The sequence below is a fragment of the Pezoporus flaviventris genome, unplaced genomic scaffold (assembly GCF_033815535.1).
Source record: "Pezoporus flaviventris isolate CSIRO_AGI_PZ_B2104156 unplaced genomic scaffold, CSIRO_AGI_Pfla_v1 ptg000063l, whole genome shotgun sequence".
NCBI lineage: Eukaryota > Metazoa > Chordata > Aves > Psittaciformes > Psittacidae > Pezoporus > Pezoporus flaviventris.
Genome location: NW_026892611.1, coordinates 10,337,658 through 10,361,765, shown reverse-complemented (window position 1 = coordinate 10,361,765; position 24,108 = coordinate 10,337,658). Strand labels below are relative to the sequence as shown.

Here is a 24,108-nt window from a genome sequence, read left to right as displayed (position 1 = left end):
TTACCTGTATGGGGTGCCCTGACCCCGGGGCCGGCAGAGGCCGTTCCCCCGCGGGTGTCCGTGCGGGGGGCGATGTTGAAAGCCCGCTGACGTTACAAAGCGATGCTTTGTGATAACGAAGGGCTGTGTCGCGATACAGCTCCCCCCGGTGAAAGCGTGGTTGCCCAGCAACGACTACAACCCGAAGCCAATAAGGACTTCCGTGATTGGTTCTCACAGCGCACAGGCGGAAGGCGGGAGCGGCTCAGTCTGCGATTTGCTGATTGGCGGCGCAGGGCTCTTTCCTGTCAGCTGATTGGCGCCGGGGTGGAGGCGGGAAGGACGGACGGGGAAGGGGTCGGGGTCGCTGTCGCCTGAGGTGAGCGGCCGTGCGGAGCGGCTCTGAGGAGGCCGGGCTCCCGTGGGACGGGGGGGAACCGGCTCTCTGGGGGCCTTTACCTCTTAAACAAGATGAAGGACCCGCTCAGGTGCTTCTGTGTAGGCTGGGGCGCCGCACGCACCAGAGGATGACAGCAGCTCCTCAGCGCTCCCTCCCCTCAGCCGCAGAGAGGCAGAAAAATCCTCCCCAGAGCTGGATCTAGAGTAGGGTCAAGGCGGTGGCGGGGTTCCCCTGAGGGGGGGGGTGAGTCCGGTGCACCCAAAGGCGCAGGCCGGGGACAGAAGGTCCCTCCGCGTTCCTGGGGTCTCGGACCGCCGCCGCTTCCTGCCCGCTTCGGTGTTGAAGCGTTCTCACCGCCCCGACGGGGGCTTGCTTTTTTCTCGGGCAAAGCTCAATTCGAAGTAGTGCTCCTTCAAGCGTACACCCCTCCTCACCCTCCCCCTGTGTGACGGGGGGGGGGAAAGCCTTTTGCTGGGTGCAGTTACATTTTTTGGAAGGAAGGGTAGGGTATGAACTCGTGTTAGCAGCCTCTTTTTGCTGAGAGGATTTCTTTTGCCTGTTGAGATGATGAAGCTGACTCATGCCGTACACTGGTATTTGCTGCATGTGTTTACTCATTAGAAGTGAGATGAGGACACCGGTTAGTGAGAAAATTTATCGCAGGGAATCTGCCATTTTAAAATCTGTCTTTTATGTTGTAGATGCTGAAAACCTGTAAGAAAAAAATCTGTGTTATTTTAAAAAAGTATTCGTTTTTTAAAGCCATCTGTGCCTTTTCAGTATTTTTAATTCAGTAATTACAAGGTTTTGGGGTAATAAGGAAACTGGCTTTATTCTATTATCCAGAGAGAAATGCTGGATAGTGCTCAGAGAATAGCAAAGTCAATGACACCTCATTTTCCCCTGAATAATGGTTGTATTATCTGTGGAAGAACACTTGGTTTTTAAACATGTCATTTTTTGAAGTCCAGTGTGCAGGTTTAATTTCTCAGTGCTCTAAAATGAACAGTTCAAGATACTGTTGTCAGGTGTATCTTTGTAGTTGCAATATGTTGGAGTTCAAGCTAATAGACCTGCTTAATTGAAAAGTTAGCTACTTTCAGTTATTAAATATCTCAAGGTACTTTTCCCCCAAAGATTTGGCTTCTTATCCCAACAGTATACAGTCTGAGAATCTGAAAGGATGTGCACAGTGGATCATGCTTTTATTTAAATTGCTGGTGTTACTCATCGGATGGTGGCAAGTTGCTCTCGTGCGTAACAAGGAGTGCGTCTGAACTGACAGTGTGTAGTATGAGTCCTTGTATGCTAGTTCTGGTAATATCCTGAACTGCTCAGCCCCCTTACCAGGTTAGCAGTTTCTGCTTGTTTGGTTGGTTCTTTTTTGTGCCATATGTTGTTTCAGGCTTTGCCTGGTTGTTAGTGTTGATTTGTTAATACTATTTTTTTTATTGCAGTTATAAACCTGAAATAAACTGAATGAAAAAGTGGCAATGTCCTCTGATGTGTCAGAATATACTATTGGGGGGGTGAAGATCATGTTCCCTTGCAAGGCTTACCCTTCGCAACTTGCTATGATGAATGCTGTAAGTAGAAGTTAGATTAACATTGGCTAAACTAATAGTTTATGTTTTCCAATATCTACCAGCATTTAGAAAACAAACACATGAAATTCAGAGCCTCCAGTATCTTGAGAATTGAATTTGTAATGTAATTTACTGTTCTTTGTGCTGTACAATGGTATCTGGCCCGTGACAAGGGGAAGTTTGGATTGGATACTTTTTGGATTTGTGAATATTTGTGCTAAGAAGTTATGAGTTACATATGACTGTTTAATTAAATATACTGTAATAGGTATTTTATATAAGTTTGCAAATTCCTTCCATATAAGGAGCGAATGATTTAGTAAAACATCTCCCTTAAAGAGATCATATTATTTCACTGAGATTTTGCTTTTTGCCATTTTTTAAAAAATGAATTATTACACCTTACATTTAAATATTTTAAAATAGTTTTAACCATTTTTAAAGTGTGGGACAATGGGTTTGGGTTTTCCCTGTGGGACAATTGGTTTGGGTTTTCCCTGTGGGACAATTGGTTTGGTTGCCTGACAGATGTTTTCAATGGTCTGGTTCTGTAAGGCTAAAGGAAGGGAGCCAGTCCCATTAGGTATTCCCGTTGACAGCTAAGTATTTCAGTGTCCTCTGTAAGTGAACCCCCAAGCATAACATGTTCCTCTCGGGAGAAATACATCTAAGGCTACCTGACCTGTTGTTACTATTAAGGGTGATGAGGGGTGGTGATGTGTTTCTGATTTTCATTTATTATTTGTTTTTTTTACAAGACAGCAGGTGTCCTGATCTATTTTTAGAAGTAATTTCTAGCTTGGCTAAAGACCTCTGCTTTGTTTGGTTTTCTATTAATTCTGGTTTTGTTCTTGTTACTCTTCTTAAAGATTATTAAGGGTTTAAATAACAGGCAACACTGTTTGTTGGAGAGCCCTACAGGAAGTGGGAAAAGCTTGGCATTACTTTGTTCTGCATTATCATGGCAGCAGTCTCAGTATGGTAAGTTATCTTGGTATCCCTTTGCCCAATTTTTATTGCCAAAAGATAATAGTTTTGTTGGTTTTCAGCCTTTAAACATTACTGGTTTTCAGGAATCTAAGCAGGTCTTTGTCCACCATTATATATATATATTGCCTTATTGGCAACATAAACCGGAAATGGCCAGTATGCATTTCAGTATGGTATCATAAGGGAATTATATGGCTGTCGGAACTTTGAAAGAATATAATTATGTATTGTAGTTATGCAGACTGAATTGTAAGAGAGGGGTGTTTTTCATTTTTGCAAGTTGTTACAGTTCTTTGCACTGCAGTTTGTCGAAGGGTTATGAATGCTTGTTCAGACTTTGTAGACACAAAGTTTAAAACTGGTACCTAAAGAAAAGCTGTCATCTTGACTGTTTTGAAAGTCTTTTTCTCATGTATAGTCTTGAATAGTGTTCAATGGAAGACAAATGACTGTGTTCTTTAGAGAAACCACTGCTTACATCGTCATGTGAAAAGGAAGACAGAAAGCCAGAGACCTCACTGCTGTGTCGCTGCACGTGTCACTCCCACTGTAAGAGCAATGAGGTGGCAACGAGTGTGAATCATGGTGCTTCTTCTATTGCTAATTGTGAAACGGGAAGTTCTGTAAAACCTGGAAGCCCTCTAACAAACACAGGTAACTTCATACCCAGGCTGCTAAAAATCTGTCCTGGAAGTCAAATATGGAGCCAGTGATGTCAAGTTTTTTTGCTTTCAAGTCAGGGACTTTTTTTACTGTCATAATAGCAGATTACTACATGATTCTGCCCTGTGTGGAAATCTAAGTGGAATGATGGTTAATGTGTGTAGGAATGTCTAATGCTATCTCCTATGTCGTGTATTTATAGTAAATTCCATTTTTAAAATAGTGCTCTCTTATTTAATGCGTTCCTAGGATTGAACATGCCTTTTATTTTTCATTACAGAATGTAAGGAAAATGAAACACTAGCTTCAAAATTGTCTGCCAAAAAAAGGTTATCGCTACGTGACAATGAGAACGATGATTTTCAAGTAGACAGAAAAAGGATTCGTCCTTTAGAAACTGAGCAGCAGGTGAGCAAAGTTTATTTGCAATAAAATAATCCAGGCGTAGCTCAACAAAGCTGTCAAATAACAATCAACATTTCAGAGAAGGGCTTAGAGAATAGTTGAGTCACAGTCATAGTTTCGACTGACAGCTTTTTTCATTTGTATTGTCACTTGTTACAAAGGAGTCCATTGTTGCTCAAAATTCTTCATAATACCATGTCCTAAATTATGTTTTGTGTATTTAAACACTTAATAGTCCCAAAACTTATTTATATGCAGTTGATCCACACTATTGAGTCAAAGCATGAGATTCTAGAGTTGAAAGTGCCCTTGCAAATACATATTAGAAACTCAAATAATGCTGTGAATATATTCAAGTTCTGGTTTATTTTATCCTGTCAAATGCAGCTATCTCTGGCCTGCTATGTAGAGTGCGACATTTCTGTCATGTTTTCACCTGTGCCAGTCTCATGACTTAGTACTTGCACTGTAAACAGCTTTTATGTTGCTCTGGAGTATTGCTCAGATGGTTGCTTTTGTTTAGGTTTTCAGATCAGTATGGCTTGGTTTTATTTGTCCTTTTAGTTATGAAAGTTCTGCTTATATCAATCTAGTATTATAATTCCTATCAGTTTTGTTACAGTGGGGAATTAAAGAAGAAAAGCTCAGCCGTAATTACAGATTTTGTTGTTGTTATTGTTACTGAGTTTTTTAATTAAGACTTTATAGCTTTTCCCAAACTGTTGTGTGGCTTAGATTTAGTTGAACTGTTAAAAAATATTAGTGATGGACTGTGTTACTGAAACAGACTCAGTGGAAAACAGTTGAAAGAAAATCACCGACTGCCAGTGTAAGCACATACTTCTGCCCACTGTGTTTGAACACAGTGCATTTTTTTTCCCAACAGGTTAGAAAACGTCATTGTGTTGCAAAAGGAGTCCAGCTTGTTGATGCTTTAGAAGTTTATAATCAGAGAAAAAATGGAGAGCTGATTGTTCACTCTGAGAAAAGTGCAAAACCCACCACTTTTTCTCCCAAACCAGTAAGTAATACAGTAATATTGTTTATATCAGGACTGTTAGTTCAAGAGCAGTTTAAAAAAAAATCTACTGTAAAGAGATTATGCATGAAATACAGCTTTTTAATATAATTTCAGAAAACACTGTACCTCTGGCTTCATTACAGTCTAATGGAAAGGTTTCCAAGTGTGTAAGTTGCTTTAGAGTAATAGTGAACTTTGTCGCTATTGCTGGCAAGAGCTGCAGTGGCTTTTGCTCCTAATGGTGCTGTCTAACCAGTGTGGTTTGCAAAGTGTGAATTATTTCTGTGAAAGTTGTTCTTCTAAACAGTGGATTGAACTCTTTTACACCATGGCTCTCCAGTAGCACAGAATCTGGCCTAGCAATTCTGCCTGTGAACTTTCCATATGAGACAGCAATTGTAAAGCAGCTGTAAATCTATTTGTTATTTTTCTACTTATAGTAGATCTATGATATCATGGAAGAACTTGAAACTGGGACCATAGAAATTGAGTGACATCAGGAGTGTAGATTTTGTTCAACTTACCATTTGTTATTTTGTGGCATATGTAGTAAATAAAAGACAGCATTTAATATTAATAAATGTGCCTTTAAGCTGGAGAAAGTTTGAGCTGGTCATTGCAATATATTATAACAAAAAAAGAGTAATAAATACTGCACATGATTAAGAAATAAAATCCTGTGTGTTAACTGCGATAGATGTTGGTTTTGGTTTGTTTTTTTTTTTCTTTTTTTTTTTTAATGTCCACTTTCCATAGCAGAAACTAGTTTTTCCAGCTTTCTGCTAAGCATTTTCTGCATTTCTTGGTATTTGAATCTCACTGATTTTACGTAAAAGTTCATTGAAGCAAAACCAGTCAAAGAAATCTGAGGCAGTAGAGAGATGTCAGGTGCCAAATTACATTAGTAATGTAGTTCCTATGAGTGTTTATCAAAGGCTGTGGCATAGAATAGAATCATAGAATAGAATGATAGTTTTTGTCTATATTAAAATGCAGGAGCATGCCATGATATCATGAAATTGTATGTTTAATACAAATAGAAGACAGGAATGAGGTCTGGTCTTTGTTTCATCAGTACTGAAGATTACTTTCTTCTTTCAAAAGGCAAAGAGTATTCTCCCTCTCCAATATATATTTCTTAATTTTATGTTGCTTTATGGTAATACCAATCTGTAGGTAGCTCGGCTTCTAAGTACAGGGGGTTCTATGTATGTTTGGTAATTTCAGTTTCCACATCTTACAACAACGCTTGGCTCTTTGTATGTCCTAAATTAGGTTCTATTTTAATCAGTGTGTGTTTTAACTTCAAGAGCTCTTTTCCAGTATACTATACGTTTGTGAAAACAAAGGAAGCCAAAAGCTTTGGTATTACTTTAAGACCCTGGGAGTTAAATCTTTTCTTGACAAAAGTGAATCTGTGTTCTAGGTCATTTGATGGGAATTAGATTTTGCCAGTTTTGGAAAGCTCTGTAGATTTTTTGAGAAGGATTTGAAATGCTTTATGCCGCTGAACTTCAATTGCTGGTTTGAAGTACAAAGGCCAGCAGAGTGTGCTGTTGATTTTCAAATAAAGAGACCTTTCTTCCTTTATTGTAACATTTGCTTTGGTACTTCAGTGTGGGTATCTGAAAACTTTATTTACAACTTCTAGAAAGTTCATGTAGTGAAGTAAACTGAAAACTTTGAGTATAGATCAACTAACTGTTATAAAATATTGAACGATATTCTAATTTTCTGAGAAAACTTAATTTTTATAATAGTACCTGTGCTGTACCCATTTGTGTTATAATGTGTTCTCCATGGGTCTGAGTTTGCAGATAAACAGTACGGTATACTATTCAAAGTTCAAATACTGTGCTGTTTAGTACTTTTAGAGAGAAGTAACTTAAGAAGACATAAAATAAAAGGAAGAAATTATTTTTAAGAATGAAATAATAAGGTATTATTTACCTGAAGTGAACCTCAGCAGACTGAGAGCTGAAGCAATTGTCAAGAAAACAACTGCAGAAAGTAAGGCCCTATTTATTGTTAGTAGTTCTGTGGCTTAACTACATTAAGACATGAAGAACATCACAGCATAGGCTGGTAGGTTAGTTTTCTAGTGTAGCTTATGAAACAAAGTTAGCTGAGGTGATGTTCAGCACTTACCATAATGGACTATATATTTAGGATGATACAATAACGCAATAAAAATATTTTCTTAATGAAATAATCCTGATTTGTATAGCTTATGTTTTACTGTAGTCAATCCTGTGCTTAAAGCAAATTTAATTTCTTGTCAGGCCCTTTCTTATAGCCCAAGAGAGAGAATGGGTTGGTTGTAAGAGCATGAGAGGCACTTCCAGTGCTGCTGCATCAGATGAACACTTGTAGAGCCCAGTGGGTGAGGATCTTCTGCCTGAGGCAACTGTTTTTAGCTGCTTTCAGTCCAGAGCCTGGGAATCCGTTTTTGTCCTTCTGCTGTTAATCCTTGCAAAAGAGGGCAGTTCTAGTGTGAGTTTAGATGGGAAATTATACCCTTAAGGTACTCTCTTGATTAATTCTGTCAAAGCATGCGGTCTGAGAAACTGGGGCAGCTGGGTTAAGGAATCCCCATTTATACCAAGTAAAAAAGTAAACAGTAAATGGAGAGTAGTGTAACAAACACTTGGGGTATCAAAAAACAGCTGTGAAAAGAATCTGTCTTAATGTGCTAGCCCATTGCAGTTTAACATATTGCTTACAACCTTCACAATGGAGTTTGAGTGACTTCTGTTACACATTCCAGGAGACTGGCAGCCTGTTACAATCAGGGTCTGGACTTCAGAATAGGTTAATTTACCACGATGGGATGAAGAAAGTTGTGGATTTGTATTACATGCTCTCACCTGACACCGTATCTGATCCTTTTTCTGCTGACTGACATTTTGAATGAGCTCTTTGAAGCAAGTTCCAGCTTAATTAAAACGTTTGCTTGGTTAGCAGTGATCTGTGAAAGCCTGTGATAAATATTGAACTGGGTTCACCTGCTGGTTACTGTGAGAGGATAAACAGCTGCTTTGTGTACTTTAATCAAGAGGCTGCATCACCAGCAGAATACTGTGCTTTTTGAGAGCTTATAAAGGAATAGCTGAAAAGCTTTGGTAATGTCACTGCTGATATCTTACTAGATTGTGCTTGTGTGATATTTCACACAAGAGGTATTCACTGCTGTATCATTCAGATGGCTTTGTAACCAGGAAATGTAGATGAAGATATGAAGAACTCCTCTTACCTCTTTGTGTTTCAAAGATCATAGCCTCAGTGTTTGTTTAGCTCTATTTTACACGTAGGACAGGTTGGTGGACTTGATGATTCCTTTTTAAATCAGACTTCCACGTTTTTGCCATATAAATATTGATGTGATAGGCTGTTTTATCTAGCCCCTGACAGAAGTAAAAACAAGTTAGATTAGCCTAAGGTCCATACAGTCTGGTGTCTGATCTCTAACAGCATCTGTTACTGGGTGTTTCTGATTAAACTGCAGAAAGCAGAGAAGTATCTTCCCCCCCCCCCCACTCTCTCAACTGAAAATCTATATCCCAAATACAAACAGCTGAAAATATGTTTAGTTCTGAAGCCAGAGGGTGTTATAAAGTAGTTTTTTGTTGTCTTAATACTTTCATATTTTACATATTTATACTTGGCTCCCCACTCCCAATTCTTTCCTAATAAATGGAAACTTTGTCTAATTTTATTATAATTTAACCAGCATCTCTTTGTTGTGTCTCTAAAAATTTGTACTTTAAGAGGCAACACTGCTATGGAAACTGCCATATTGGAGTTACCACTTCGTTCAGCTGTAGACTATTTTCTTTCCTTTTGCTGTAGTAATGGGAGAATAACACCACATTAGATTCTGGTGTGTGATATTAACAGTAAATTCTTTTTGTAGACATACAGAATTAAGATAGTTTGGTTTCAATAAAATTTAAAGATGGCCACACCATTTTCTAAAGCATAAAAATGCAAATTGACACATCTGAATAATGTGCAAAGAGCAGGAAGAACTCAACTTTTAAACTGTTTTAACCAGTTTCTTCAAGTTTTTCTTCATTATAAAACACCTTCTAAAAAGGTTTTATTTATGCATTTACATATGTTTGGCTAATGGTGTTTGTGGCTTTCAGATGTTTATTTATACTCTTATGAGTTACTATAAATGAGCCTGAGTTTGCAACTTTTGCCATGTTGATTTTTTTTTTTTAACTAAAATCTGCTTTTCAAAGTGGAAGGTAACATTTGAAAACTGGAACACAGACTAAAGTGCTGCTTAAGGCCAGTACTACACCAATTTCATACCTTTTAAGAAAAACTTTAAAGGCCACCTGTAAAACACTGTCATTTAGAAGCCTTACACATAAGAATACTTAATTCATTTAATAAAAATGAAATACATCTGGGTTTTTTTTTTTGGTTTTTTTTTTTAAACCCACGGTAGAAGAGCTTTCAGTTCATGTTTATGTATGTATTTATTTGAACTGCATTTTCCTTTTGTTAGAAAAACTTTTGCAAAGTAGCTGCCTGATTGGTCCTAATAATTTTCTGTTACTTTTATTTGGTAAACTAAATGTCAGGCTGAGCAATAGCAGTGGTGTATTAGAGGTATGATATCATGTTGGAATTCTGTGTATTTCTTTTAACTTTGAAAACACAGTCTGACTTGAAATCAAAAGATGAGCATGTTCTTAAAGGCCCTACACAGTAACTGCTTCAGTTATATTGGTGGCATGCTAGCAGTGTTTTCATTATTTCAAAAAGCAAAATAGAATGTAGGTAGAATTATCAAGGTACAATTTGCATTGCAGTTTTCTGTGTGAGTGCAAACACAGTTGGGTAGTGCCACATATGTAACATATACCATATGTCAGCTGTTTCCTGCTTCGCTGTTGACAAGAGCCCCATTCATAACTCTTCTTTTTATCCTTTCAGTGAATAAGTAATTATTCAATATAGAAGGCAGGATATTTGGAACTGGCTATTTAATGTGGCAGCACACGGTAATGAAATCTGCTGTTACTGGCAACCTGAGAGGCGAATGTAACAATTCCAGCATGGGTGTAACTTTATCTGCTTTGAGGGCCTGTTTACTTGGCACATCAGTGAACCTTTTATCCCAGTGAGTGACAGCTCCAGAAGGGTTACATTTACATGCGTTCTATCATGTATTGTAATATTTAATGGCGGACAAGGCTGAGAGAGACTAAGGGTAATATGAACTTGCTTTTCCTCAGAGTGGAGGCTAAAAGACAGCTTGATCTCCAGAGTTGTGGTGTAACACACAGCATGATTTGGCATTTGTTTATAATGGATAATCTTACTGATTACGATTAAAAGGGGAGGGAGGAGTATTTGAGTGGGCAACTACATGTTGTTACTTGCACTGTCACCTGAAAACAAAATAAAAACTCTTTTACACTAGAAGAATTCGTTATTTTTTTATGGGACGTGTGTGGACATGGTTATTCATGAGTTACTTCTTTTCTGCTAGTCTTTTCACACTAATTATTACAATTTCTTGACAGTCTTTCCAGTACTTTACATTATGAGAGAGAGTGCTTCTCAGGAAGAAAAAAAATTACTTTTAACAAATACTTTACAGGATTAGGTTCTGTTTAGAATGATTCCCTATGTGTCTTTACTTTAATTCTCATACTTACTAGATGACCTTTGACATAATGGCATGGCAAACATGTTTCTAATAGAGACTGTATGACATGGTCTGTTGTATCTGCAGATTTTATTAAACTGTCTAGATTTCTTCTGTTTGCTTTAAGGTAAAAATGTTCTCAGTATTTTAATTTGGGTGTCTGGTCCCAAGGTTGTCTTCACTGAAGGTGCTGGACACTTCTTGTTCTGTAACAGAAGTGTCCTTATGGTGAAGCTCAAGTACAAGAAGTTTGTTTGCCTGTGTACATACTTAACTGGAATAATAACTCTTTCTGCAATTGGGTTATGATGAAGTTGTGTCTAGTGACTGCCAGAAGTTTTTTAAGATTTTTCAGGCATGAGGACATGGTGTCTATGCTTTAGCATTTCTGAACTTTCTGCAGTTTGATAGGCCACCTTGGTGATTTAACTGACTAACTTAAACTATCCTAGAGGGCATTTTCTAAATAGAGCATAAACAGGTTTATCATGTTCATTTTACAGTGGGATTTTGTTAATCTCTTTTTTTGTCTTGGGTTGCAGTCTTCCGGCCCTTGCACTGAGTGTTCCTGTTCTTCTGGAAAAGAAAGTGATAAAGATGCTAGTAACAGGAAGAAGAAAGAAAATGGAGATCAGCCTTTCATTCCCAAAATATTTTTTGGAACACGAACACACAAGCAAATATCCCAGATCACCAGAGAGTTGAAGAGAACAGCGTATTCCAGTGTCCCCATGACAATTCTTTCTAGCCGGGATTATACCTGTATTCATCCAACGGTATCTAATAGTGGCAGTAACAGGAATGAAATGTGTGTAGAGTTGCTGGAAGGAAAGCATGTGAGTAATTTCATTTGAGAAAATGAACACTCCTTGAAACATGCTAAAATGTAGTTGAACAGTTAGAATGAGTAACATTGTTTACTTCTTTATCCTATGTTGCTTAAATGCCTCCTGGTAATTCAGCTTAAATACTGTTAGAAAATGTGATGCACAGTATCAGTACTGAAAAAAGAATTATGCAGATAAGAATAGTATTTATGACTGTAAGGTTAATGTTCCTAACAAGGCTTAAAATGTCTTTGCTTTTATAGATGAAGAAGAAGGAAGTGTCCTTTATTTTAGGAACATGAATTTGCCTGTTTTCTGTCTGACATGATATGTTTGTCATTAGTGTCTGACATAAAAAAATAGCTGTTAGGAATGTGTCCAGAAAATGAAGTCACATGCACGTAACAGTTTAGGGGATTTAATCTTACTTGATTTTCATTACTATTTTGTAACCATGGACTATCTGCCTTCTTTGCCTTTAGGGCAAGTCCTGTCTTTACTATCATGGTGTTCATAAACTCAGTGAACACCATGCACTACAGTCTGCACACAGAGTGTATCAGGCTTGGGACATTGAAGATCTAGTGAGCCTGGGAAAGAAGCTTCGTGCCTGTGCGTATTTTGCAGCCAGAGAACTCATGGTGGGCGCAGATATTGTATTTTGTCCTTATAATTATCTTCTGGACCCACAGATACGGGAGAGTGTAAGTATATTTGTAAGGAAGAGATTGCAATAACTGAAGTTAAAGGGAAGTTAAAACCATAATGGCCAACTGAAATCTGATTTATATCCAAAAATATTATCTACAGATTAACTCCTGGGTTAAGGTATTTTTCCTCTCTCTCTCATTTTTATTTTTTTTCCCAGAATAGGCATTTCTGTATTCCAAGGAATGCTTCCACTGGTCCCATACTCTGTCTGATTAGTTTGGGGCTTGTTGCATTTTTTTTTTAATCAGTGGAAGATAAATCCTTGCAAACTTCCCAGTTGTTTGGTTTATGGAGAGTGTGGTAGGTTCAGATTATATCAATCCAGACTTTTTTAACAGCATCCTGTTAGTTGCTGTTTCTCCTTAACGTCTTTCGCTTTGTTTTACTAGATCATAATTTTCTTTTTAGATGGATATTAACCTAAAAGGCCAAGTAGTCATTTTAGATGAAGCCCATAATATTGAGGACTGTGCTCGCGAATCAGTGAGCTTCGGTGTTACGGAAAGTCAACTAAAAGCCGCTCGAGAAGAGCTAGACTTAATGGTCAACAGCAACATCAGACAGAAGGATCATGAGCCCCTACAGGCTGTGTGCTGCTCTCTGACAAAGTAAGGCAACTCTTTCTAATTCCATTACATCAATTAGCGGTTTCTAAAATTACAATTAGATTCCTTTTGCTGGTGCAATTTACTGGTTGCTGTTTTGCAACTTAAGTATGCTTCAAACTATGGAGTCACCCAGTTTTTGTTCATTTGAGGAATTCCCAGGGTTTTGATATAGTTAAAAAACCCATTCATCTTACTCAAAGACAAACATTGAAATCCTGTTTGAAAAGTATGTTTCCTCTAGAAGGATTCACTGATCTTTATGGGGGTTACTGTCCTAACTTAGGAAGTTCTGTATGAAAACTTTACCTGAGATAAATAATTTTTCTCTGTCACTTTTTTCTGTTAGCTTACACGACAAATAGTAACAGCATTATTTTATCAAAGCATTACATAGTTTACATTTATAAAATGCTTTCAGAGCCTCGGGCAGGAGGTATTTGGAGCAGGCTGGAATCTGGTTTTGGAACCAGATTGGAATCTGTTTGGAATGGGTTCTTCACAGGTGAAAGTGAATTTGTCAGATGTGCCCTTTGTTTTCCCTGTGAAACAACTTGAACAAAGATACAAGGGTCTGAAAAACTGAGGTACATGCAAATTCTCAGAAGAGACTGAAGTCTGTAGAGAATTCAGGTAGCAACCTCCTTGAACGAAGCATGCACGATCTTTCCCTTTTGAATTTCTGATTATTCTCATGAAAAAGTTGTCCACACAGGATTACTGGTCATTCCTGGACTGTATCAGTAGAATGTGGTTTTAATCATTTGCTTTTGTACTGAAATTGAAACCAAGGGTATGCTGAATCTCTTAGTACCTGTCTTGTTGGAACATAAGGATAGAGGAGTCCAGTGGATGGAGAAATATGGATGGTTGAGGGAGTGGTTTTGAAAGCAGGAGTTGATCAGTAAGGCAGAAAGAAGCTCCAAAACCAGATGTTCTTTTTGCTTCTTTCTGCACCCATAGAGGAAAAGGTAGTAAGAGTGGAAAAAAAGTTAACCTTCAGAAACTATGGAAATACAATAGGAAGCAGAAGACCTGAGCAGAAGTTAACGATCATGAGACAGGATGGAACAAAAGCAAATGGGCCAGAGTCAGAAGCTCAGGAAAGAGGGCAAGAAATAAGGGGTGAAGGCGAAAATCTTATGAACGGAGCGGGAACATGAGGAAGTTGAAACAAAATCAGAAGAGTTTATCACCAGTAAAGAATTTGGAATTTAGCTCTGTAGCCCTTAATTTTTGAATTTTTCATGTGAGGGATCCAGGGACTGAAAGAGTTCAGAAACACTGCTAATGAAACCTGGAGCAGCAAACTCAGCAGGATAAAAGTGAAGAATGATATAAGTGGCTTTGAAGTGAACTGAACTCTGATTAAGTGCATGTCAAGATTGTCATTTTGTTGCATTAGTGGCTGATGAAATAGACTTCAGAGTACACTACAGCAAGTCTCCATTCTGAGAGTAAATGTTTGTGTGTCACAGAAGCTGATTCTCCTACCTTAGATATTTGAAATGTTAAATTTTAGTAAAAGATAAGAATAGCATGGCTGGAGATTTGAGTGCCCCAAGCTTTTTAACCTTATCAGAAAAACTAAGGATGATTGTCATGGGAAATTTTCCAATAGCATGGAAAGCAGAAGACTGGGTGTAAATAGCCAGTAACTGGTAAAATGCAGGGTGAGGTGGCTTTGCCAAACACATGGGTAATTAGAAAAACCTTATTTCAGTTATAAAGATCCTGGACCTTCATTCCAGAAAGCACTTAAGCATGGGCTTAGTGCCACAGAGGTGCTGAAATGACTGTTTGGAGGAATTTGAAGGTATACCATTGGAGGTATGCTGTCAAGCTTTTCTGATGAGATGCAGATTTACCAGGACAAATTACCTTGTTCAGTGGAGTAGGCTGTGTCAGCAACGGGAGTTTTTGGTAGGGAGAGAAGGAGCAAATACACTTTCTTGAACTGAAGGCATGTTTGTGACATTTGTCATATCTTTTCCTGAAAATACTGCATACTTCACTTCAAACCCATAGATATCTTTCTGGGTATCAAGTTAGTTTTATTCATGTTTACTGCTGTATTCTAAAAATAAGAGCTATTTCCAAGTAAATGCTTTGACATTAGATTTAATTGGAGGAAATTATTCTAGGATTTGATTTTTTTTGGTGATATTTTAGTATTAGGAAGGTTACTGTGTTAAGTTTGTGTTTGCATTTATAGTGTGACCATTTCAAAAGTATGTGATGGTTTTTGAAGTTCATAACAGGTAGACAGAAGTTTTATATCTGCAGACATGTTTTATCCATTGTAAATCTGTGTCGTTTCTGTCACAGTGGCAGTTTTCTAATTTTAGTTCCAGGTCTTTCTGATCCTGTGTCTGAGGAAATGGGGCAGAGTCCTACACTGGTGAAGTCCTGCCTGTGTTAGTGATCATCATAGCTTAATAAGAAGAAGCAAATTATAGCCAAAGAAGTGATTGTTCTGGTGGTATTTATGGGGGTTTGTTTGCATTTAACCTGGCAAAAGGAAAGGTTCAGGGTTTTTTTAATTGTTCCACTAATCAGATTATTTGCAGAGACATGACAGGAAATCTGGCACTGAAACAGTCACTGAGCCTCGTTGCTTTTGTTGATAATGAATAACTGTTTTTACAGGTAAATACTTTGAACTGTTGTAGAAATGACAGCTGTCTTTCTGATGCCTCCTGCTGGTTGATGAAACGGACAGCTTTGGCATTCCCTGACAAGGAGGAAGCCTGCCTGCTCTCTAGGCAGAGAGAAGGTCTCATTATACTGCAGGGATGATAGAGGACACACTCAGAAAAGATTTTAGCTGTGCCACAAATTAGGTGTTCTACGTGTTTAGATCAGGTTTTCAGAATGTCCTGTCGCGTTTTGCATTGTACATACAGTTGTAATTCTGCTTAGTTTTCAAATTGTAGCAGTTACAAATACCTGCAGATAGACCTGCACTTTTTATTGCCCCTATATGGTGAACTAGTATCAGCTAGAGTAAAAATGAGTGGCTTGAAAAGTACAGCAGAAATCTTTCTTAAATGAGCCTGACATGTTATATTGTATATTTTAATCCTTTTTCTTTATTGTAAAGATATTACGTGATGATAAAATAGAATGCTATAGGGACAAATTTTCGTCTTGCCTTCAAAGACCTGCATCATGAGCAGTTCCCTAGAAGTTAGTTCAACAGTGACAAAGAGACATATAGAAAAGCAGATTCTCTGTACTTAGATGTAGTAAAATACTCACCATCAACCTCATAGAAGTCTGGTGCAATTTTTGAGGTTTGGTTTGTATTTTGAGGTTTGGTAAAGTATCTCTATCTAAAATTAATGCTGAAGTTATTTCTGATTTCTCTTTCTTTTTACAGCTGGTTAAAGGAGAGCTCTAGTCAACTGGTAGAAAGAGGGTATGAAACTGCTTTTAAGGTTTGGAGTGGAAAGGAGATGCTCACAATTTTGCACCAAATGGGAATAACTGATACTACTTTTCCCATTTTACAGGTAATGTTGTATGCTGTATAACTGAGTACCAGAGTGCACAATATTGATGTTGTTAACATCTTAAAATGTAAATGAGTTTAAATCCTAACAGGTCTTTTAACTTATTGCAATACTAAAAGGCTGTATGAAGAGGATGCCTGATGAAAACCATGAGTATTCCACTTGAACTACTGGGATTTGTGGAGAATCAGTGTTTTAAAGGATATAACTGATAATGTGCAATTCTTTAAATTGCAGCATTGAGTCAGTAATAGTTTTGTCTATTTTGTCCATCCGCATTTTTCTTGGCTGTTGAAATGTATTTACCCTATTTTCAATTTTATCCTTCCTTTCTGTATAAGCCTTCTGTATAAGACTATAATTTTAGTCATAACAGATGTGTATTAGTTTTTAGAAAAACACTTTAAAGACGTTGTTACTTTTCCCTTCCAGTTCTTGTCTTCAGACTGACTATATGGGTGTTTTAGGTGAACTTTTAAAGAAGTGTGCTGGAACTCTTGTATCTGTATTAGCTTTGTTTTTGAGAAGATACTTAGGATGTTGTTAATGTGGGATTTGTTTGCCTCTCATAGAAACATTTAGCTGCTGTCCTGGAAAAAGAAGAAAAAGTATCGATGTTCGGTAAAGAGGAACTGATTGAGATACCAGTTGTGAGCCCTGCCACTCAGATGGTGCTGAAGGGGTTATTCATGGTTCTCTTGTATCTTTTTAAAGATAAGAGCAGGTCAGTTCAAGTCCGTAGCCTGAGCAGTGTGGTGGTGGTGAATTCAGCTGCTTTGACAAAACACCTCTTTTGTTTGTGAATCCCTCAGTTATGGTGTCTGGCTTCTGAGCTGCTTCTGGATTACACCTTATTTTAAAATATTAATTATTGTAAAGTTTCATTGTTTTTTTAGAAAGTATAAAATTCTTTTTATACTTAATTGTAAATGCCTTGTAGCAACACAGGTTGTGCTTTGTATGGGCTTAATGCTTACATTTTCAATTCTTTCTTGTAGGATTTTTTCATATTTTTGTATCTCTCTGTAGGTTTGCAGACGACTACAAAGTTGCTTTACAACAAACTTACACCTGGAATGAAAACCCATCTGATGCTTCAGAGACAAGTGCCTTCTTTGCACGGCCCAGGCGTAAAAAGAATTTGCGGCAGAAAACTGTAGTCCACATGCTTAATTTTTGGTGCTTGAATCCTGCTGTGGTAAGCTGGGTGTGAAGTAGAAGACCTTTAGTAATTTTAGTCTAACAAATGTATATAAGTTTTTAGAAAAACAGCACAATCACTTTAAATTCCTTCTTTTCTTTCTCCATCCTAGGCTTTTTCTGACTTAAATGATGTGAGAACAATTGTTCTGACATCTGGTACACTCTCTCCAATGGATTCCTTTTCTTCAGAGCTTGGTGTGAAGTTTTCTATTCAGTTGGAGGCAAATCACGTTATCCGGAACTCACAGGTAAACTTTTGCATTATGGTTCCCTCTCCTGAGGTGTAATGATGGCCATTGGATGAGAAATAGTGACTGTTCATGACAAACCCATTCTATAAGTGTAAAATGGAATGTACAGAACTATTGCTTGGATTAATGCAATTATATAGTACATTTTCAAATGGAAAAAGGGGCAATTTTAAACGTGTTCCTGGAAAAGTTGCAGTGCTGTATTTCTAAACAGCCATCTTATCAGTTATTGCACTTTCTCTTCTGTTTTTAAGTGCTGGAATTAATTTGTTTAGAAATCTAATATTATATCTCAATATTTCCCCTCACACTTAATATTTCATTAGTTAACCTCAAGTAATTTAATACAGTTTGTGCTGCGTATTTTAGAATTAACTTTTTAAATATGAACTACACCAGGTTTGGATTGGCACCATTGGAGTGGGCCCTAATGGTCGGAAGTTGTGTGCCACGTTCCAACATACAGAGACCTTTGAGTTCCAGGATGAGGTGGGAGCACTTCTGCTCTCAGTGTGTCAAACAGTAGCTCAAGGAATTTTGTGCTTTTTGCCATCCTATAAGGTAAGGATATCTTAATTCGTATTCTTCCTTTGAAACCACACACATTTTGCTTGAAAATGTACTGTGTAATCTCTTGCTTTATGCATTAACATATATAAATGTTTATAAAATAAATGTAATAACACATTGTGATGCCATTATATTGTCAGGTCTTGAATTTCCTATAGGCTGGTATACAAGTTTGTTTTAATGAAAACCCATGTTTATATTTGTTTTCAGCAGGTGTCTGTATCTTAGTGAATGGGTGCAATTTCTTCAGTTTTACAAAACAAGCCAGACTGATCTGCAGGGGTTTTTTAATCGTTTCCCTGAATGTTTTGAAACTATTATAAAAATCCCCCAACCTCATCTTTGTAACGCACATCAGGAAAGGAAAATCTTAGTGTATAACTCAGCAGCAAGAATGCTTTAGCATGTTCTCTGTGTGCTCCTTGAATGCTGTATTCATCCAGTTAATTTCTTATTTCCTTGTTTCTTGTTCCATTTCACTTCATTGGCGAATCTGGTGTATTTTTCTTGAGTCAGGGGAATTGCTCACTGGCATTGTCTGAAAGGAATCAAATTTCTCAATTTCAAATTATGTCATATCTGATTTCACTGACAACAGGTATCTAAGTATGGTTAATCTGTACCTCACACTGGTTCTGCTTTCTTCTCTCAGCTCTTTCTTACTGTTATTTATGGTCAGCTCTGAGGAACAGGAACATAAACCTGCAATATAATTCTGTAATTCATACCCATTTGTCTTGTAATGCTTGCAAGGGTGTGACTTTTTTCATTTGGAACCATCATTTATGCTTTTAAAAAATCCTCTCAACAAAGAAAACAAAAACCTCTCAAAAAAACCCCAATCGCACAAAATCCTACCAAATGAACATGCCCCCCCCCCCCCCCCCCCCCCAGCAAATGGAAATAACAGATTCAACCATTTCCCTCATCTCGAAGGTTCCTTAAGAGGAAAATCAGAAAAATTTTAAAAAGAGAAAGAAATAATTTTCTTTAATTTTCTTTAATTTTTTTTTTTTATTTTTTTCCTCCAAAGTCTTTGTAATAGTTTTGTTTAACTGATGAGGTTTCAAAGTGATGGGTTTTTCTGTACTGGGTGTCTAGAAAGAATTACAGTTATCGATGCAATTACTGACAGTAACCATTAGGTGACCACATTAGACCAGGTAATGTACAGTCACTGGTAAAGCAGGTTACTGACTATAAATTTACTTAACCTGGCTCAAGACACTGCACTTATGTGCATAGTTAATGATCTGAAAAGAAATTTTGTATTCAATTTATTGAAGAATCGAAACAGGAGTATTGTCATTATTCTTTTTACTCCAGTGTATGATGTTGAACAGTATGTGATGGTTGATCTTAAGTATCCAGACCTAACAAATATTTATGAAAGTTTTATATGAGAATAGTAATCTGAATTGAAAGAGTAGAGAGAATTTGTAATGACATTTAATAAGGAAGGAAAGAGATTGCTGGACAGCTCTTGTACCCTCCCCCTCTCACTGCCCTTATGTTTCACTGAAAGGTCATCTAGCTAAACGCAGTGAGTGGTCTTTTTTCTTTGTGGGAACACTTCCATGATCCTAGCAAAAATATTGATAAATATAAATTGCAGACAATTGAAGGATGATATTTTTAAATCACATTGCCAATATTTTTCTACTGATGCCCTTTTTCATTCCACTTTTACTATTCTGGATCAGGTTGCCTGTAAGTCTGAGATTAAGATGTTGAAAACACATAATAATGTAAGCATAAGCATATTAGTACAGGGAAAACAAGGTATTTTTCTTTTATCATCGTACAGAATATGGCTTACCTGCACATTTACATTTCAAACCTGATTTTCAGAGATTTTTGTGGGGAAGTTGCTATATCTCTAAAAAACCCCACAGCTTTTAAAGAAATTATTCAAGGCTATCGAGATCTGATTAATATACATGTCACATACATCACTAAATTAACCTTTATGAGTTAAGCATATTTTTTGAGGGTTTTATGAATTGGAGTTTCAACTTCAGATTAAGTGAAAAATAAAGTTTCTACGTGTCTGAAAGGCTGATGGCAATGCTCTGAATGTTGAGTACTATCTATGCAGATGATTTGATGGAGCTTGAATTTAGGCATGTACACTGGATGTCAGTTTGGTTACACTTGTAGATGTGTTTTCCAGTGCAACATTCTCTTTCAGTTTTAAGAATGAGAAGCCCTGCTTCTTGGATGGCTCTGTCTGGTTCAGTACCTTGCTTTCAGCACTCATCCTGCCCATTCTTTCTTACCTGTTTGCCTGAAAATCTCTTTGATAGTTATCCCAAATTCTTTTGCTTTGTAAATAAAGTTAGTTTTATTTTTCTGGAAAGCCCATTATTAATGTAATTCAGGTAGTAAATTGTATGTTACTTTCAAGAGTAAGTGAACTTACAAGGAGATGTTAAGGACAGAAATAGCACTTTTGTTCATTTCTGTTCACTTTAATAAAATATAGGTAAATGTTCTTTGTCATTGTAGGAATGGTAAATCCCACTTTTTTGCCTCAGTCTATGGAAACAGAAAAAGTGGAGGGTCTCACCTCTGCCACAGGAAGCAGAAGCTGAGAACCCTGCCTGAGGCAGTTTGTGATGACTGATCAGGCAGTGTTCTCCTTTTGCTTGTCCTGTTAGGCAGAGCTTCACTACACAATGTTGAAAATAAATTTCTGGTAGAAATAGAACAAATAATATAATTTAAACTGCCCAGTCTGGAATTTAAGGAGCTTTTATGAGTAGTAGTTGTTTCTCTATATTTTTTTCTGGAATTTCAGGTTGCTCTTTATACGTGAAAGTAATGCTCTACCAATACTTGGTGAAAGTGATGACTGACTCCTGTATTCATGTTAGAGCTGGAGAAACAAACTCTGGCAGAAATTTAGTGATTTGTTTCAGGCTTCTGAAGTGTATAATAGAAAAACTCTCTCGTAGTCACCTAGAAGATGTCAAAGTGCTAGAAAGTTTCCATGTACAAATAGAGGGCAAGTGAAATTTCTAAATGTCACTGCATTAACCTAATCATAAAATGAAAAAACTGGCTCCTGCTCATAGAACACTGGAGATGGATGCTATAAATGTCAGCAGGGTCTGTTGCTGTAGCAGCTGGGGTTTCAGTCACATACTCCTTCCAGTGCTAATGCGTGCAGAAAGCATCCATTAATGGCTTGCATTTTTCTCTATTAGTGCTTCTTTAGGTAGATTATTTCCTGGGAGATTGTAGATTTCTTTGAAGAAGCTGTCCACTGCCAGGAAGAGGTTGTAGTCACTTGTCTATATTTTGCTCTGAAGTGCCCCTTACAAGAAGATATTTATAATCTGTAGAATGTTATTCAACTGTTTTGTAAAGAATTGGAAGTCAACATTGTAAACCTGCATTCTTTCCTAATGATCCGTTTATGAAGATACTTAGGCTGAGAAGTTACTTTCAAAAGATCTTTTTGCCTAATGTTTGAACTTCTGTTACTGCAAAAAAGTCTGAATAAAAAATAATTTCGTAGTTATCTTCTGTGCCCCTTCTATCCCCTGCTTCATTGTTTGGATTTTTTTTTTTTTTAATCAAAATAGCTGTAGCAGAAACAGCTCAGTGCAGTTCTGTGGGCAAAGTCTGCCACCTTGTTCTGTCTGTAATTTGGAATTGTCAGGTGCAATGTGAATAGGAAAAAATTAATAGTAGAGAAACTTCTTTTTATCTTGATCAGGTATTTGAATAAACATTTTTCATTGGGAAGTGACACTTTAAAAAATACATATGGAAAATATCTGAGGTTAATAATGCAGTAGAGGAAAATATATGGATGAGAATAAAACAGTGCATCAGATACGTGTCTCCATGTTTGGTGGGTGTCTGTTCTGAACAGCTGTGATGCCATGTTTCACAAATGGATAATCTACAATAACATACAAATTTTTCTGGCATGTTGCCTTTTTTTAACATAAGCTTAATCTTAGCATTAATTAAATTGCAAACCTAGATCATTTGAGGGCTACTAAAACTGGTGATATTATGCAACAAAAATGAGTTCATGTGAAAATCAGTAGCAACTCCAGCAAAAACACTCTATAAAAGAGAATATCAGAAGGTGAAAAGATTACTCAGAAATCTAAGATGCTTTTAAACAAGATTAAGATAAGGACCATTAGGGTTCATGTTGCCAACCTGTCTGCATTAAGATATATCTTGCCTGGTGCCTGCATCTTAGATGATTCATCCAGTATGTGTCATATCAAAGTCAAGGTATCCAGTAAGGAGAAAAATGCTAATGCTTATAAATTTTAGTGAAAATCCATCATGATGAATTAGCTGACCTTTAGTAGCTTTTCTACAAAATAAGCTTTGGCCAGTGATGTTAATGTTGGGGTTTTGTTGTGTTTTGCTTGTTTTTTTTTCCTGTGAGGCATTGTTGCTGAATTTGTATCTGCTAATTGTTGAGCCATAACTTGAAAGTAACGTTTGTAAAATAACATAGTTGCCCAAAAGGGTTTGAATGGTGTTTTCCAAACAGTGAAACTTAACAACTGGGAAGTGTTCTTCTCTTGAGAATCCAACATTTGTTTACTGCTTTTTTTCTTTTCTGCTTACACCTTCAAGAGCTAGTGTTCTCCACTGATTCACATTAATTGTATTTCATTTGTATTTGCTTTCTTTTACAAAGCGTTAACTTTTGAGGTTAAAGCAGTCTTGCTCAGCAGCTGCCTACTGTTGCTGTGTATTTTGCATTATACCGCATCAAATAGTTTTGTAGAGGGAAATGTCTTGGACCTGGCAGAACTATTATGTTGCGGTATATTACTATTAACATAGAGGTACAGCCCAATTAATGCTGCATTGCATTTGCTGTTCCCCTTGAGAATTTTGGAGTAAGACGGTAATGATACATATATAGTCACTTTAGCAAAATATAAGTGCTGAATTTCACATTTGAGTTGCTGTGTGTCTCATCTAGTTCAGGGCTTAGGTTCTGTCAGTCTTGTCCCATTTATCTGTTTTCTTGGCTGCATGTTTTCAGTGGGAACAGTCAGGATTGGGTGACAGTAAATCCATTTGGACTGGAACACCTCTGTTGACTGTCTTGGTTCCCTTTCCATGTTTAAGGTATCAGCCAAAGCTGTAGTGAAGTTACAGACAAGTGCTGTTCACTAGTCTGTCGATAAAACCATTCTTGGTGGTATTATACAAGTAAAGGCAGGCAGACCTTAACATCAGTTAACTGTGAGCAGCATAGAGCCTGGCAATAGATCTAACAGAGCATGGCAGTAGGTATAATGTGTGTTGTTTTCAAATAGATTGAGAATCTTTGGGTTCAGTCTAGGTAGTTGGTTGGAATCAACAGGAGGGACCTCAGTTTAACCCCTTGCTATTGCACTCTCCTGCCATTACGGAGCAGTGTGTCTGCATTGGATATGAGCCTGGGTCCTTGAATGTGCCATTTCCTGGCCTGCACATAAATGTGCCACCCCTACATATGACAGGCTGAGAGAGGGATACAGTTCCTGCATTAATTCTGGATGTCTGGCACTTCTTAGCCTAAGACAGACCCCTTTCTTACTGAGATTTGTATGAGGTTGGTAGAATTGTTATTTCTTTTTCAAGAAGCCTGTGCCAGAGTGTCAGAAAATGCATCAGTTGTAAGCCTGAGAAAAGAACAAAATATTTTAATTTGTAAAACTTTGCTGAAACACAGTTTTGTA

The 24,108-nt window shown here is 37.3% G+C and overlaps 1 protein-coding gene across 4 annotated transcripts in view; it reads left to right on the top strand.

Annotated features, from left to right (window-relative positions):
- Positions 1-148: 148 nt before the first annotated feature.
- The window catches only part of BRIP1 (BRCA1 interacting helicase 1), a 114,766-nt gene continuing 90,806 nt past the window's right edge, over positions 149-24,108 (top strand). For 2 of the 4 annotated variants that reach the window (XM_061470550.1, XM_061470548.1), the window contains exons 1-14: positions 149-358; positions 1,837-1,965; positions 2,835-2,946; positions 3,418-3,609; positions 3,899-4,026; positions 4,910-5,044; positions 11,255-11,548; positions 12,022-12,243; positions 12,659-12,858; positions 16,238-16,370; positions 16,943-17,094; positions 17,400-17,568; positions 17,684-17,821; positions 18,224-18,385. In XM_061470550.1, the coding sequence (XP_061326534.1) occupies positions 1,873-1,965; positions 2,835-2,946; positions 3,418-3,609; positions 3,899-4,026; positions 4,910-5,044; positions 11,255-11,548; positions 12,022-12,243; positions 12,659-12,858; positions 16,238-16,370; positions 16,943-17,094; positions 17,400-17,568; positions 17,684-17,821; positions 18,224-18,385 (2,130 nt within the window). In that variant the 5' untranslated portion in view covers positions 149-358; positions 1,837-1,872. Of the gene's footprint in view, positions 359-920; positions 1,020-1,836; positions 1,966-2,834; positions 2,947-3,417; positions 3,610-3,898; positions 4,027-4,909; positions 5,045-11,254; positions 11,549-12,021; positions 12,244-12,658; positions 12,859-16,237; positions 16,371-16,942; positions 17,095-17,399; positions 17,569-17,683; positions 17,822-18,223; positions 18,386-24,108 lie in introns of those variants that run through there. The other 2 variants (XM_061470551.1, XM_061470549.1) reach the window with 2 other exon arrangements.